The sequence below is a fragment of the Columba livia genome, chromosome 2 (genome assembly GCF_036013475.1).
Source record: "Columba livia isolate bColLiv1 breed racing homer chromosome 2, bColLiv1.pat.W.v2, whole genome shotgun sequence".
Taxonomy (NCBI): domain Eukaryota; kingdom Metazoa; phylum Chordata; class Aves; order Columbiformes; family Columbidae; genus Columba; species Columba livia.
Window position 1 is genome coordinate 145621859 of NC_088603.1, and position 18284 is coordinate 145640142.

The 18284-nt window shown below is 34.2% G+C and overlaps 1 protein-coding gene across 6 annotated transcripts in view; it reads right to left on the reverse strand.

Annotated features, from left to right (window-relative positions):
* CSMD3 (CUB and Sushi multiple domains 3) overlaps positions 1 to 18284 on the reverse strand; it is a 631749-nt gene that overhangs the window by 459094 nt on the left and 154371 nt on the right. For 3 of the 6 annotated variants that reach the window (XM_065054280.1, XM_065054284.1, XM_065054282.1), the window contains exons 4-5: positions 14105 to 14299; positions 7821 to 7886 (exon numbers count right to left, since the gene is read on the reverse strand). In XM_065054280.1, coding sequence (XP_064910352.1) covers positions 7821 to 7886; positions 14105 to 14299 — 261 coding nt within the window. The remainder of the gene's footprint in view (positions 1 to 7820; positions 7887 to 14104; positions 14300 to 18284) is intronic. The other 3 variants (XM_065054281.1, XM_065054285.1, XM_065054283.1) reach the window with 1 other exon arrangement.

The window sequence follows — 18284 nt, forward strand, 5'->3', positions numbered from 1 at the left end:
CCAGGGTTGGTTAGCATGGTGGCAATGAGGACTTTGAAATAACTACTTTCATATCTACACACTGCTACATTTGCCACAAACTGACAAAATTTAAAAAATCTTTTCTTCAAAGTGGTCTAAACCTTGTATCTTATTATCATCTTAATTCCTAACTTGGCTCAGATTTTACAAATACAGTTCTAAATATACTGAATTGACCTGGAGCAGTACTGAAAATGTTTAATAAAGACTTAGATCATCTGTTCAGAATGAAGTTCTATCTATGAACCATGAATTCAAACTTTTTGTAAAGACATCGGCTTACTAAAAACAAATAAACAAACAAACCCTCCAGAACAAAGAAGGTGATAGCTATGTTTTAAAGAATGAGAAATGAATTATCAGTGGATTCTGAATTTTTGTTCCTCTAACAGTGACTCTATTTCTTAAAACATTAACTTATAAAAGTAAGCTTATGTCCTAAAAAGGGCTAGATGCCTCCATTAGGAAATTCAAAGGGGTTGCAAATTATAAAAATCCCCAATAATATCACGTATTTCTGAAAAAAACAAACAAATAAAAAAAACCAAAAACAAACAAACAAACAAAGCCAAAACCAAAACAAAACAAAACCACCAAACCAACCAACAAAAAAACCTCAACAAAAAAAACCACCTCCCATCAAATAATGGAGATTCCACAGCCTTTCTAAGTAATCTATTTTGGCTTAATTGCTCACATTATTTGAGAAGGTGTCCCCCACATGTAGCTTAAATCTTCTTAGCTCACAAATAATATGCCTAACTTGTAAATGAATAGTCATATTATCCTTAAAGTAAAACTGCTTAAAATTAAGGCTGCAGCACAAGGACAGAACATTCAGTCCACAGAATTTCAGTTTATCATGGAAAGCAATACATTCTATTTAATGAGGGGATGAAATTCTCCCATTTATTGCATCATTTGAAATGAAACACTTATGCACAATACAAACTAGATAAAAGAGAGGCGAGATGGGAGAGGAGCTGGAGAAAGTCAGAACTTCTTGGAGGTTTTAATAAGGTTGTTGTTTCCATGGAAACCCTATCACTGTGCTCAATATAATTCTCTCGGGACCAGGTGATCAAATAATGGTAGATTTCCTAATTGTCTAGCCACAACTCATTTCAGGTTTTTAAGCACAACTCTTCACTTAATACCACACTTATATTGCCAGAGAAGTACACAGGACACATTTCATAAAGAAAAGGAAAACAATATAACAGCCATCTCACATGCGGTGTAAAGCCAATCTACACAAATAATGCAGTATTTATTTTTGTACAAAAACTCGGTGAGAATACTTTTATTTTTTATGCATTTGTCTGCATATTTAGTATAAGAAATATACAAATATGCATGTACAAAATGTTAGACTTACTTAATGCATGAAAAACACCCCATCATACACAGTGAACACAGAATTGCTGTCAGTGGAGTTGAGTCCTGAATTACAGGACATACCAGCTCCTCAGGCACTTGCAAATGGTTGCCTGGAGACTATACCTTAAGACAGGACTGTCTTGAGTTCCTTGCTTTCTCTGGAGCAGCCTGTACTTCAGTCTTACTCTTAGGTGGATTTTCATACTCATCCTCAATAGCCAGCTCTGAAAAACTGTCCATGTGCTCCTCATTTCCAGATGCTACAAAAGGCTTCAGTTTGCACAGTTCTAATTTGCTTGTCAAATATTTATTCACATTAAATGCTGTCGATTGTTTCTGAATTTTTTATCTATAATGTTACAAAATAAATTACATCAAGATTTGCAGCCTTTGGGGGAGCTGTAACAAGACCTTGAAAATTATGTGTTCACTCCTTACCTATGTGCTAGAAGTGCCTGTAACTCAATCAGTTCATTTATTTTCATTTGTTATTTTGGTTTGCCTTAGGTTTTCATGTGAAGCTGAAATGATAGTTTAACAACACAAAATGTTTGGAGGTAGCTATGACAAACGTTATAGTCAGACATGTACAGTTTGTATACGGGGTTCCCTAAATAAATAGATGATGGGCTGGGGGAGAGAGAGAGCAGCACTCAAAAGAAAAATATATTTTTGTTCCAGAATCCCATTTTCTTTCCTCTATTTACAAGTTATATGACAGGCATCATTAACTTAAGGAAGTTTGTGTGTTTGTTTGTTTGTTTATTTTTAATGCTGCTATTTATACCTTCATTTTTTACGTATTTTTCTATATATGTGTGTGATATTAATCCACTAATTTAAAGCTCTTATCTAACAGAGATATCTGAACACTGTCCAGAAATAAACATATTCTGTTAGTGTTCCAGCAATTTCGGATGTGTTTCAAGCTGTTGTTCATAATGTATGTAAATATTGATGGCAAAGCTCTTCACTAGCAGCTTCCTTATGTGGACCATAGATCTTTCAGACTGTTATGCAAATGTTGGTACAAAGATTAAGAAGGAAGACTGATCTTTAGAAGATTTGAAGAGTGAAATACTGGGGATGACAGGAAAAGGAGCTTTCAGTATAATTATTTGTGCACATTTAGAAAATCTCAACTGGACTTTCTGTGTGCCAGCCTAGCCAGGAAGTGGCTGAAGTGCTGCAGAGTCTATCAAGTCTGCCAGCTCCTGAGCCAACAACGTGCAGATTATACATTAATTTATTCTGGGACTAGAGGGCTATAAAATCACTAACGTCTGTAAACAATCTCCATAGTGCTGGCATAAGGCAGATACTATGCAGTGTGGAATGTATGTCTGAGGGAAAATTATTTGGCTAATAGCAAGATCATTATAGCATCCTTGTTCAAAACAGCAGGTAGTCTTGCAAATAGCAGGGTAGACATGAGACATAAACAAATTTAATCCAAAAATAACTGAAATTAGGATGGTTATAAATCTATATGCAATAGCACAAAACAAACAATTAACATGCAGTGTCATGTTCAGCACTTCTGGATACATCACTCTTTTTGTCTGGCTCTTCTATGCACATATGAACCTTAGGCCAAGAAATATGTCTAAGACTCTAGGTGGTGAACAGAATGTGTTCATAATGGAGAAACAAGCCACATAAAAACCAATGTGTTACCGCAAACTAAAAAGGATACTACAAAACCAGATTAACCTGTAGTTTTACCAATAAACAGAGCTTGAAAAAAATGCAAAATAATTTCACTCATTGTCTAAAATCAGAAATCCCATCTGGAATCTAAGAATTAGCTTGTACTGTTGAAGAAATACTGTTTGTAATGCAACGTTAGCTTATGATACTTAAAGCAATGTTTTTACACTTCTTGTGGATACCTCCAGAGTCATGAGAGGCAGAAAATTTATTAAAATAAATGCCTAAAAACTACAGTTCTGAAAGACAGATTTGTATGCAGAGGCATTTCATCCTGAATTTACATTTGCTTTTCCAGATTCATCTTAAGAGTTCTGTAAAAAGGCAGGTTGGAAAAAGTGACTATGGATCCAACATATAAAATTAATTCAGATTAATACCAAGAGGGAAGTCAAGGTAGTGGCCTTAGTAGATAAAGTCTTCACTTTCCTAAATTCTTATACTGTTATAAAAGATTTTCCCTCTTATAATATAGTATCTCGGTTGTAGTATCATCCTTAGAATCCTTAGCCTTGCTTTCTTCCCCAGTTACTTTTTGCATGTTACTATCACCATTAAATTCATTGGAAGAATTTTCATTTAGCAGTGCAGCATTTTTTCAACATCCAGGTTCCCTGTCTTTTGCACTTCATGTACCCTTTACAGGTTTAGAAGTACTGCCACCACTTATCTACATTTTAAATTTATTTTATTTTGATCTAGCACTATTAAATTGTTTAATCCACATCACTCTATTCCCTGTCCTTATTCTTGAATATGGCTTCTGTACAGCTTTCCAGAAGGAGTTATTATGCCAAACGAGCCACCATATAACTTCCCTGGCTCTTTATTTGGTCTCTAAAAAATTCTAATTCAAATCAACACATCTGCTCAATAGAAGCTGTCTTCCCTCCCACCTACCTGTCTGGTACCCAGAGCTGATTTTGACTTACCTGGAGGACAACCCCAGGTCACAATTGGGCACAGACAGTGAGGCTTTACAGTACCTATGTTTTAGCAGAAAAAGTTTCTTGCAGGATAAATCAGAAAGGTAAATCTCTGCTCCAAATACTCTGTCAATACACTGAGACAAAGAAAAATAAGTTCTTCTGAGTTATCTATCTCTCCTTCCTATTCCAACATCTGTGTTATACGGGAATTTCAAGCTGTTTTTAACTGGTATCTATGCTGCAGGCTTTCACATTTTAATAATGTCCTAGTAGCTTAAGTATTTTTAAAAAATATGTTTGATGAACAATCATACAAAAAGTGTTAACAGTCAAAGCTGAAAGAAATCAGCAGGAAGCTTGTTCATAAACATGAATATTCCCTTACGTAGTTATATGCATGCTCTAAGGAGAATCACAATTCAGAGGGAAAATCAGATACCATGTTAGGCATATGGTACCACTGTTTTTAACAATTAGAAAATACTGTAAGAATCAGTAAACCACAGCCTGCTAAGCAACATAGTCATCAAATAGCCTGACTCCTGCTGAAAACTCCAAACCTCTAAAAACAATGTTGCATGCTTCAACAGATGATCTAAAATATGGAAATTATATTCTAAAAAAGCCGTAGCGATATTTCTAGTATTCAAATACATTACACAGCACTTATCCAATGAGTCCAAATAATGGCGTTTTTTTAGTTCTAGGAACTAAGAAGGAAAAAAAAAAGTTCCGTATTCAAGGTTTTTAATATCGCCTTCCTTAAAAAGAAAAATGAAAGCATGAAAATGTGGAAAAGGTTTCATTAAAAAATACATTCCAGACACAGTTCTTAGACTCCAAGATATTTCAAATATATATTCTTAGTTTCTTCTTAGCTCTTTGATACTGTAAAAATAGATATTAAAATCAAGGTCTGTCCAAGGAAACTGCTTAATTAAACTTTTCAGGTACCTAAACTCATACACATACACACTACAATGTTTAACTGTAATACAGTAGTATAATTTTCAAAGTGTCAGGGAGGTTTAGGCTAGACATTAAGAAAAAATTCTTCACCCAGTGGGTGGTGGAGCACTGGAACAGTCTCCCCAGGGAGGTGTCATGGCTCAAAGTCTGTCAGTAGTCAAGAAGAGACTGGACAATGTCCTCAGACACATGGTGTGAACTGTGGGGCTGTCATATGCAGGGATAGGAGTGGGACTTGATGATCCTTTTGGGTCCCTTCCAACTCAGGACATTCAATGATTCTAACTATCCTAGCAGTTGCATCATTAGGAGATGAGAAAAGAGAACTGTCATTATTGTACCTTGAGCATTGGGAGCAACTAGCTATTATCATGCTGTTCATTCTTTTTCTTTTTCCCTTCAATGAAGCAGTGCTCTTAATCCATTTGCTGTACTATTTATAAGTGACAAATCTTAGTGCAGTGAGTATCAGTTCCTCAGTTTTTGGTGTTCTTAGTAATGATAGAAACTGGACACTTTATAAAATCCTTGGTGTATGGATATTGTCCACATGACTTGGATAAGTACAAGAAGCCCTTTGAACTGTCATACCCAATGAGAGTATTCCCAAAATAGTTCATTTATGACATTATTAACATTACTGTTATTCATAAATCTCTGCTTTTTCTAGTCCTGTTCAGATGAACAAATATATAGAATTTTGTTTTTGTTATACTTCCAGTTTTACATGAAATAAGCAATGTCCCAGCATTTTTAACTGATGCCCGAAAATGAGGGAGGACTGAATATCCAAACATTTTTATCAGTATTTTTATTAAATGAAGTAGGAGTAAATGAAGAGTTAAGCCATAACATTATTTCCATTAATGTATGTACCTTGCTTTTTACTTCATATAGTTAAGAGAACTGGAATCTGGCACTGTATTTTTCACCAGCCTGGAGATTTATAGATAGCAGTAAATAAAATATCATTCTGGGAATTTGGCCAGATTTGTCTACAGCTCCTGGAGACTGTTTACTTGTGCCTTACCACAAGTGTTTCGTTCCACGGTATCACCATTTACTGTAGGGCAATAATAATCCATGATAACATGGGCAATACAGAAAGATAAAAACCTTGCCCACCTATCTGGAATTCAACAATTAATTTATTCTGACAAAATAAAACAAAACAAATCAGGAAAACGTTGTTTGTTAAAAATGTTGTTTAAGCCTCAGAACATTGGTTTAAAAGTGGAAAAATAATTGAAATAATCCTCATAGACAAACTAGGTGAACAACTGGACACACCAGCACCTCAAAGAGCAGAATAGAGTGAAGAAAGCATGCTTAAAGTTAGACAAAAATAATCAATGTCAAATAAATGATGAAAACTCTTTCTAATTATGTTAAAAATAAAACAATGGAAACCACAGTCTTTGGAAAATGGGAAGGTTTTTAAAGGACTATCTGGACAAATACCTACTGGGAATAAATCTTTCTGTGAAACAGGGGTATGAATTCTTTAAGATCACCTGAAATCTTTACTGTTTGCATCCTGCCATACTACCTTTTCAACATATATCAGGAAGGATAAAGTTCTGTCAGAACTACAATCTGTGAATCTGAGACTTCCTCGAGCTGTTTAAAGAACACTTCATGTGTTTTCTCACCCTTATCTAGTGGTGTGCAACAAACTCCCAATGTGACTTTTCTGATTGTTCTATTATTTCCTGATCCTGATCCAGAAGCTCTCAACCAGCCATTCTGCATCCCCAATGGCAGACCCATACATCCAAGATGCTCCTCCACACAGTGGTCACCACACCATCTTCTCTGGCTGTCTCTCCTGAGGAGTTTGTATCCATCCTTTACCACACTGCAGTCATGTGAGCTATCCCATCATGTCTCAGTTACTCCAACAACGTCACTGTTCTGTGACTGCACATGGAGCTGCAGCTCTTCCTGCATGTGTCCCAGGCTGACTTGAGGCAGATAGCCAGGTGTCCCTTCACCCTGTTTTATCATTTCTGAATTCTCCCATATTCCTATTACTCTGCACCATTTGCTTTTGACCCCTGTCCACTTCTACCTAACTTTAATATGGGTCAAATTGTCCGTTTCCCATGGCTCCTAGCTTAAAATTGTTTTCTTTTCAACTTGATTACTTTGTATGAAGTATTGATATTGAACCAGAATGCTCTTTTTTTTCTCCTGGTTTAGTCAAGATGAGAAAACTGGAAAATAACAGGCCTCAAAAACAAACTTTTTTTTTTTTTCCATTATGCATTATAGAGTATTTAAAAGTTCTAAGACATATATACAGAAATTTAAAATATTCATACTTACAACAATATGGCAAAAAATGTATAGAAAAATGCAAAGTATAAAATATTTTAACATAACATCAAAGATTTAAAATAAAAGATAAGATAGAACTGTATGATTGAAAGAATTAATACATAACTGGACAGTGGGAAGTTTCTTTCTCTGAAGTGTCAAATACCAGCCAGTGTTAAGAGTATTGAGATTAGGAAGATTAAACTGATGAAGCAACTAGTGATCCAAAATTCTCCCAGTTAAAGTTTTTACCTCTTCCCAGACAGTCTCAGAAAAACCCAGAATCAAATTTATGATGTAGACAAGCAAAGACAACCTTTGCCCATAAACTGCTCTGTTTTGGTGAAATAAGGCCAGCTCCACTGATTTACTGAAATCTGAAATATATTTTATGTGCTAAATTTGTACAGTTCTACTGTCAAAGGTTTCATGCTGCACAGAACTCAGAAGGCCATCACAGAAGACAAATGAGTTTAAAAGCAGATCTCTTACCTATATGTTGATTAGAGTCAGTTCTGTAAGAGATTAAGTCTGTGTTGTTGGGCCTTTCTTGACCACCTTAAATAAAATGACATTTTTTGTACACATGTGGCAAAACACTGCTTTGGCATTAATTTTTTTAACACAACTGAACCATCTTCACACTCTTTCATCAATGGACAACTTTAAATATTATCTGTTTAAAAACAGACTACAGATCTGAAATCCAACTCACAAGACAGACAATGCTGTCTATGCTGGTTTTGGATGGGTCAGAGTTTATTTTCTTCACAGTAGGTAATATGGGGCTATGATGTGATTTGTGCTGGAAACAGTGTTGATAATACAGGGATGTTTTAATTATTGCTGAGCACTGCTTACACAGAGTCCAGGTCTTTTCTGCTTCTCACACCACCCCACCAGCGAGGAGGCTGAGGTTGCACAAAAAATTTGGAGGGGACACAGCTGGGACCCCAACTGACCAAAGGAATATTCAGTTTAAGGTATTATTTTGCAGGGCTTCTGGGCCCTACTTGAAAGCACACAGTGTTCTACTGGAAAACACATTTTTTATATTTGCTTCTATTTCAATAAAATAGTAGACTTTTCTTATCATTCCCTCCCTGACCTACCCCCCACCCCTCCCCACAATGTTATTTAACTTCTCTAATTTTAGGGAAGCATCATTGCCATTTGCAGACCATTTACATGTTTTAATGTACCAATCAGAAATTTTGGCCATTATAAGCCACTGATTTATAATGTCCCAAAAAGGATCCGTGGAACAATCTCTGAAGAATTGCACATTATTTAGTGTCAAGTAATTTTCATACCTTATATACAAATACATAATTCTACAAAATATTTTTGTTGATTTTCTTTTTACCTTCCTTTAAATAATCTAACGTGCCTTTAATACAGTCTCACACAGCTATACTGGGGCTTCTCCCAAGAATAAGCAGTTAACAGCTCTTTGTATGTAAGAACTGGCTTCAGACAGAAAACTGCTCATTCCTCATGAGATGTAATTTATTCCTGCTTTTAAGTTTAGTGCACTTTATTTTCCTCTGTGTATATTGTCAGTTCTGCTAGTTAATGCACTGCATGACATCAAGTGCTGTACATAATCTCCTGCTTTGTTCTCTCCACAGCCTATAAAGCCCTACTCACAATAAAGACACAAAGGCAGAGTCAGCTTATTTAGTGCTTATGTTACTGAGTTCTATTTTATTTGCCATGCTGCCATAAAATCATTTACCTACCTGCAACAAAATTTATCTGTCTGCGAAATGCTTACATTTTTATATTAATACTTCTTGGTAGTTATGAGAAGCTTAATTCATTTTTTTCAAAATTTCCTCTTATTATAGGCTGTATATAAACAGATATACCCCATCAAGAAAGTGTACTGGAGGGTCTACAAGACTCTTAGGTGTACTTTTATTTCATATGTGAATGCTCTCTCTTTTACCTGACCTAAAACTTGCCTCATGTAGTTGAAATGTGGATAGTCACAGAACTGTACTAGTAACTTGCAGTTAACAAATTTTCTTCTCCAGTAGTGAGCTGAATTTTAAATATTCAAATTTGAGACTGTGAGATCACTTTTTAGAATATGAGGTTATAATACTCTTGATCTGGTTTATCTGGAATAAATCCACTGAAGAAGGAGGAATTGGTTGTTTGTTGATGAGAAGCTCAATGTGACCCAGCAATGTGCTCTTGCAGCCCAGAAAGCCAACTGTATCCTGTGCTGCATAAAAAGAAACCTGACCAGCATGTCAAGAAAGGTGATTGTGCCCCTCTGCTCCACTCCTGTGAGATTCCACCTGGAGTACCACATTCAGCTCTGGAGCCCTCAACACAAGATGGACACGGATCCAGAGGAGGACCACAAAGATGATCAGAGGGCTGGAGCACTTCTCCTATGAAGAAAGGCCGAGAGAGTTGTGGTTGTTCAGTCTGGAGAAGAGAAGGCTCTGACCTGACCTTATAGCAGCCTTCTAGTACCTAAAAGCGACCTACAAGAAAGCTGGAGAATGACATTTTAGAAGAGTGTGTAATGATAAGGCAAGGGCTAATGGTTTTAAACTGAAAGAGGGCAGGTTTACATCAGATATAAGGAATAAACTCTTTACTGCGAGGGCGGTAAGGTACTGGAACAGGTTGCCCAGAGAAGCTGTGGGTGCCCCAGCCCTGGGCAGACATCAAGGCCAGGCTGTATGGGGCTTTGAACAACAGTCCTACAAAATTAAGCCTACATCTGTACAGATAGGTAGAAACAAACATATTTTTATATGTGTATATATGTTGCAGGGGAATTACAGAACTCCCAAACTTGGAATTTAGTACCAGCTTCATTAGTCTTTTACCTGTCATTGTACAATATGGGAAAATAACTCAATATCCTCCCACATCAACAATAAAAAACAGAAATGCTTTTTTCCCATGTAAAAAAGTACACATAATCAGTGGGCTGTGAACTTGTCTGACCAAAATGCACGTCAATTCAAACAAGAGGAAAAACAAGCCAGTTCTTAAAACTATGAACAGAAGTTTTATAGTGACAAATATTTTGTAGCTATATGTACGGGCAACAGTGAAAATATTTTAATAGAACTTCTAGGAATACAAATAAAACTATATTTTGTTTTTGAAATTTCTGAATTCTAAAAACAAAAAAATAGTTTAAGAATAAAGCTTCTTACAACATCCATTTTACCCTGGAATAGGAAAAGCTGCAAAAATATAGTAGTCAGAATATTTTCTTGATTATGAAAGTGTCTAATTATTATAATGTTTATAGAACAACATTATATAGAAATGTAACCTTATTTATTGGCCTCAATATATTCCTAGCTTGCTGCACTATAGAGAAACTGCAAGCTGCAACATTATCTCAGGAAAAGGTTATATGATAAAGCTGCTGTCTTGTTTCACTGTTGAATATAACCTTATCAAAATTAATTTGTCATGGAAGAAGACTTTGTTTTAAAAACTAGTCACGGGTTGAGCACAGTATAATTGACCACAGCACAATAAATCCAATTTAGTTTTCTTTTAATTAAAGTATTTTGCACTTCTAGTAAATCTAATAAAAATTACAGTATGCTAATAAATATCAGAACATACAAATGACAGGTGAAAAGCTTTGTGCATTCAAACTATGTTCACTGAGAAACAGGATATAAAATAAAGTGATTGTTAGGTATGTGCGCTGATTTTGCAATACAATCCTATGGAGATCAGTGAAGAAAAAGGAAGTCATTTGGAACAATAACTCTTTTCCTCATGAACAAAATTTAGCCCAAAAATGTATAACTTAAAAAAAAATACAAATAACAGTGTTACGTACAACATTTAAACCATAAGCATGTAATCAGGTGTCATGTATGGATGCCTGTGGCAATACAAAGCGTTGTTGATTCCAGTGAAATTCCCCTCATTGAGACATCAGTCTGTAAGAATTACATTGCTAAAACTCATGCATGACCCCCTCCTAATCTCTTCATTCAAAGTGAAGGCAATGTGAAAGGTATTATCTAAAAAAACCCTACTCCCTGATTTATTTTTTTTTCTGATTTACAAGAGGCAGATGACAATGGCATTTACACATTGATGATCTAAAGAAATCTATGAGCTTAACTCCACTGAGATCTAAGCATGCTGTAAGTTCAGAGCTTTGCTCAATTTATTTCCCATAGGTAAAAACAAAGAAACAAACAAAAAAAACCCCAAAATTGTTTTTGTTCTATTCTTGAGGCTTTTTTCTAACAAATCAGACAGTGACATTTCCTATATGATGGCATTGAAATACACTGTATTTCCTCAGTCCAACTAATTACATTAAAATTTATAACTAGTATATGCTTGTCTGGAAGAGACCTGGCCATCTTCCAAAAATCGGTAGTCAGCTTGTTCAGTGTTGAGAAAAATTATTGCACATATACTCTCAAAATTATACACCACTTGTTTGTCTCAGGATTCTCTGTTTAAATGCAATGACCATTGGTAGAGAACAATAAGACATTTATCAGAAGAACTCTTTAAAAATGACTGTTTAATCAAAGAGAGTCTCCATAGCAAAAGGAAAGAAAGAGATAAAAAGCTCCTTAGTGAGTAATCACCTTTAGCAACCTCCTGCAGAATTCTGTGTTGAATAATTGTATCAGACAAAATTAGGACACATTCATTAGAATGGAACCACAAAGGTCTCTGCATTAAATGTAGAGTTAGAGGTTTCTGATATCAAACATAGAGTCAGGGAAGGAACTATTGAAAAAAAATTAGTTTTTTTGTTGTTTTTGTTTTGTTTTGTTTTGTTTGTTTGTGGGTTTGTTTTTTTTTTATTGAACATAGATCAAAAGTACCTTAACAGTAATTTGGCGTGTTAAGCCTTTAAACCATTATGCTCGATGTCAAGTCAAGAAACTGTCACGTTCCTAGGTTGCTTCAGTAGTTAATAACCACCACTGTTAAAATGTGTATCTTTTTTAAAAATTATTTTTTTATTTGTCAAGCTTTTGTCCCCTAGATTCTTCACTGCTATCAATTAGAGAACTGTCTTCTTCAGAAAATATTTTCCTTCTACATGAGTTTCTGCAGTAAATCAAGCCAACTCTTTGCCCTCTTTCGCATACACTGAAAAGCTTGAGTTCCTTAAGTCTCTAGACAAAACGACAATTTTGAAACCTAACAGAACTTGTTTCCTCTTTTTCTGAATCCTTTCCAATTTTTCAACTCTGTTTCACCCTAGAGAGTAACACTATTCAGATAATGACCTCTCTAATCATGAATAAAAAGTAATATGTTTTTCATATTCTTATGTGATAGTCTTCTCTTTACACACTGGAGTTATGTTTAACTACAGGACTACTTTGGGAACTTATTTAAATTCAGATTAACACTGTGTATTTTCACATTCACAAAATCTCAAAAGTTCTGCTGAAAAATGCTGTATCAAAAGAAAAAGTGTGTAACACTGTGACTGTGATGACTGATGGGCAAGTGGAAGCATCTAGTTCAAGTCTCTCACATTCCTCATTTAAGAGTACAATTTTTAGTGCCCATGAATTTCAAAATTTGCAGATCAAGAATTTGAACGATTCACAGTGAAGTCCCTTAGCCTTTTACTTTCTTACAAATGTAAGTTTTTGCAAGTTCACATATTCTCGTGAAATCTTTTTTTATCATCACCTCCACAAACAAAATTTGGATTTATGCCTTGATTGTGTATCTTCTTCGTTATTAGCCAGCATTTTTTCTGAGAAGTAGGAGGGGAAGGTTTGGGAGTTAAAAATTAGTTTACTAGAAAACAGTATTATTAGTAATAACTTTTTGTTTTCTTTAAGATCATGGATAAACGTATTAAATAGTTCTAAGCCAAGTATAGGAAACAATAGAATGGTATTTCCAATGATACACATTTCCCATATATAAATACTTTTTCGTGGTACTGGTTAACCAGGTTTTAGCCCAACTGAATTTTTATTTTTCTGAATCAGAATGCTAATTTCAGATGGAATGTTTTTGTAGCCCCTGCAAGAACATATAACATTCTTTAGACAAATATAAATGTTACATTCTGTAAAGTTAAGCTGTGAATCCAGAAGAGGATCTCAAGCTTGCCTGACATAACAGTGTTTCATCAAAATACTATATTGCATTTGGTTGTGTATAGTAGTGATATTTTCTCAATTTCATCATCTTAATTACTTTCATTATTTTGAAACATTGTTTCTCTTGATTAGTCTCAGAAATTAAGATTTGCCTATAAAACAGGATTCTCTGCTGTATTTCTAATGAGAGCAAGGGAAAGGGATTTGACCTACAATATTTGTTAGAATACAAGGCATATCCCATATAGAAATCTTAAGATATTAAATCTAACTGTGAATGAGTGGAAGTCCCTCTAACTCAATTTTTTTGATAGTTTTGAACTTCTTTTCATTGCATATCCAAGTTAATATTTGACAAAAATCAGTCCTTAGGAAGTATTAATGGATCCCAAAACTACATTCCCATACCTGTGATTATTTTGAATACAGAAATTTATGCCCTACTTATTACTAGGTTTCTAGTTCTTATTTCATTAAATATATTTTAAAATAAATGAGAAATGTCATTTTATCAGGATATTGACTTAAAAATTAGGAGGTGCATATGCTGAGATACGTGTTCAAAAATATTATTTTCTTTAATCATAGTCTGAAAGACAATAATTAAACCAGAGATTTAAAGTTGTTCATACTAATAAATATATATATTCAAGAACATTACTATAACATTTCTCTTACCTCTACAGATAGGAACGGGGAAATCCCACGATGCCGTATTCACAGAGTTAGCTATGCAAGTAAGCTGAGGGTGGCCATCCAAAATATACCCAGTTACACAGCTGTATCGGATTTTGTCACCAACATCAAATCTTGTACCATACAAGATACCCTTTGGTGGAACTCCTGGATTGCCACAGGAACTACTCTGTAATTCTGGAGAAGACATATTTTTATTACTTATAATGTTTTTATAAATCAATATTGTAGTTTGATGAAGAATATAGAACAGCAAATTTGTAGCAACTTTGGGCAGATAGTGTGTTTCCACAACTATTATACAACACCCAACACTGAAAAGCCATTACTGACTTAATCTATTAAGTATCTACTTACATACCCACATATCGAAAGGTAGAATATTATATGAAAATGAGCACAAGTTTTTCCTTAAACTCCAGCTATAGATATATAGCTTTAGATTTATTTTTTTTTTTTTAATTGACAGCAAAGAACTCATTGCATAGGAAGAGGAAACAAAGGAACTTGATATATTTCTGGCTTTTAATTCATAAAAATGCAAAACAATAAATAAAACTGTAACACAGACATAAAAGAGCATCAGATTCAAAACAATAAAAAATTAGAAGAACAAATAAAATACTCAAGACAGGACACCAGGACAAACATATGTCTGAGCCTGATCAGGAATATGTTGAATGATTTAATAGATTTTAGATAATGGGGAAAAAGTTATGAGACACTGTGGGTAACTGAGTTCTGAGCAAAGGACTGGTTAATTTAAACATATGAAATACCATAGATCTGCGTTACTTCTACTCTAATACAGAGCTTTAAACCATTGAAAATCCAAAGTAAGTTGCAGCTCAGCTGTTTGATTCATGAGGACATTAAGTAAAGCTCACTTTTACTAGGCAGTACTCACACTCCGACTGTGTACCCTTTTGACTGATCATAAACAGCTTGATTACAAAATTTCCCGTCATTTACTACTGAAGTCTTTTAGTTAATGGACATAAAAAGATAGATTTTGTACAATGTAAGCAAAAGAGGTTTCATAATATCATCTGGAGCTCTTCAAAGCTCATACCAAGTATACTCACCAGTCTAATGCTAACAGGAAAGAGGCAAACCTGTACTGGTACTCATAGCAAATTTCCCTAATCTACAAAGTAAAGAAACAAGATGAAAGAACAGAAAGGTATATATGTATTGCTTTCATTTCTTTTCCTGAGTTCCATGCAATTAACTTATTCTTCTGTATCCCCGATGTGTTCATGAGTGTATGCACACAGTCACGCTCATATATATAGCTATTAAGATATTTAAATACAGTATAAAAAAACCAATTTGAACTGTTACAATGTTTCAATTAAAGAAAAAGGTATAAATGGTTATCAAAAAAAGCAGTATGGTTCAAGGTACGTTACACTGTGAAATTTCTATGCCAAAAATTATCAAGGATTTGTTATTAGATTTCTGATACCAGCTGTGAAACAAAACTATGTAACAATTATTAAAGGGAGGAATCCTGTAGAGTCATATATATATGTTGTAGATGTCTACACATATAGAGGCTATATGTAAAATATATGCTAACAGTGTGTTCACATGCAAGAATTTCTGTATCAATCATGTTTTGATGTGAAAGTTTAATTTGCAGATTATTTGCCAATGTCATTGCTGCTATTGTTTTCTTTCTTTTACATAAAAAAAAAAAAAAAAAAAATGTGGAACTGTCTTTGACTTTCATTGCTTTGCAGAAAGACATAACACAGAAGAAGATAGCCTGCCTCCTCTTAATCACGTCAAAGCTCACCTAAATGGTTGATATTCTTACTAATGCTTTATAGAGCAAAGTCTTCTGTCCTCCAACAAAACCTCTCTGTCCTTAAATCTGCTTGCAAGGCTTAGAAAGAAGGCAATGCTACAGTTGACTCCTGCATATTTGTTCAAAGGGATTTCTTGTAAATGCTTTAAAAGGGTTCAAGGCCACTCTAGTTATTATGTATCATTATAGCATGTCAAAATAGAGGTAAGAATATCATCCTGTGGTTTCTGATTATCTTATGAATCATATTATAGTAACTTGAAAACTCTGTCTGTTCACAGTGGTGTTATTTTTGTCTTCTCCAAGAAGATGAAATCTTTCAGAGGCCAGTATTTCTTAGAGCTTTGTAAAAGGTCATGAAAAGATTCCCTGTCCTATAAAATGAAGAATATAGTGATTAACAATGCCTTTAATAGTCACTGCCTAAAATTGCTTGCTTTACTCTTACTGCTGTCTCATCAAGAACTACCCACAGAAGGAAACATATTCTTATGAAACTATGTTGTATTTTAAAGCACTAATTAAAAATCACCCACCTTCTGAAAATAAAACTTGTTTTCCCATTGCAGTGTTAAATTACTCATTTAAAAAGGATACTTGGCATTTTGCATTAACTTTTTAATATCATGAAAGTGGCTACTGATTGTGTTACTACCTCTAACCCTTCAACTCATTTTGTTCCTGATTCTAGATAATGAATTAGAAAATAAATAATACAATTTAAAAGATATTAGTTTCTTCTGTAAGTACTTTCATTTTTAACACATACAAGTGTATTATTTAAGGGGGAGGGTGTAATTCACCAAGTAACTGCATGAGTCCTCTTTGATAGGTAGCATCTTTTTTAAAACTGTGCTATCAGTTCCCTGCCATTTAAAGCTGTGGATAGTTACCTTGAGATTGTCATTTGCCAGGAAACATGGGAATTGCCAGACTAGATTGTAATTTTTGTTCATATCTGCACAGATTCTTGACTTCAGTAACATTCTGATATTCAGTAATGATATGGAGCATGGAAAAGTATTTCCTCTTAAATTTGCCACATTATAATTTGGTTGAACTTCTCCTTGTTCATATACTCTGAAAATATACATAAATGATTTTTATACCATTCTTATTTTTACATTTTTATTGTGTAGTGTTGCTCATCTGCTTTTTAGAGCAAGCTATCACAATTGCTTCAATCTCTCTCCAAATAAGAATTTTCTTTGTCCTAGATTTAATTGTCAGTTATCTCTGAAATTATATGCATTGTTCACCAATGCAAAACCAAAATGCTTTTTCAAATCAATATTCCACCTGTAAGCATGGTACATATAAACTTATTTGTGGTTTTTTTTTTTTTTTTTTAACATGGTGATAAAACACCAACATCACAATGCCCTTCAATGCTTTTCAATAAGTTTCTATTTCCTTAATAGAAATTCTGCTTAAAGACTGCAGGTAAAACATGCCTCGTAGAGTTCTGCTTAACAGGAATGGACATACTCCTTTAAAGAGTTTAATTAACAGAAATTCAGCCACTTAAAAATACTAATTAATAAGCTATTCAATTAAATCACATTTAATATAACTTCTTTGTGACAATATTTTTAAAAACAAGACTAGGAGAGACTCTCAGCATTCACTCAAGCAGAAACAACTCATAACCAGATTCAGAAATTTCCAATTTACTTTCTTTTTATTCAGATTTTAAATCAGGATTTTTTTTTTTTTATGTTCTGTATAAAACCAAGAGTATCATTTCTCCTCTCTAAACTGTTTGAGCATGAAATTTATATTTTTATGTCCAAATATGCAGAACAATTATTTGAAAATATTCCAGTAAAAAATGCATTTTCCATATAATTGCATTGCATTCAGCTCAGTGGAAACTATTTGTATTTTCTCTGCTGAAGATTAATGTTCTTCACACACCAAATCTGATATTGGAAACTTAGGAACATAAGTAATTTTGGCTTTTTTTCAGAAGGTTGATCCAGATCTTTATCACAGTTTTTGCTCATATCTATTACAAGTTATTATAATCCCATTTTTCCCAACCTAAGATGAGAAACACTGTTAATATCAAATGTGTATCTTCGTGAGTACTCACACAGTTTAAAACCTATGAAATATCCCAAGAGAGGTTAACATGTGTTTCATCTATTATTTTTTAGATTTAATACTTCTGGTATCCCTACATGGCTAGTTTGGATACCTCCCTCTATTACTGCACGGAACTGGTTATAAACTTCTTGTTCATTCATGTCTGCTCTTCCAAGCAGTAATTCCTCTGCCAGACAAAGCTGAGTATGGTCCAGGGTATACACCATTCAAGGGGTCACTCCAGTTGTCTTTTGGCACAAA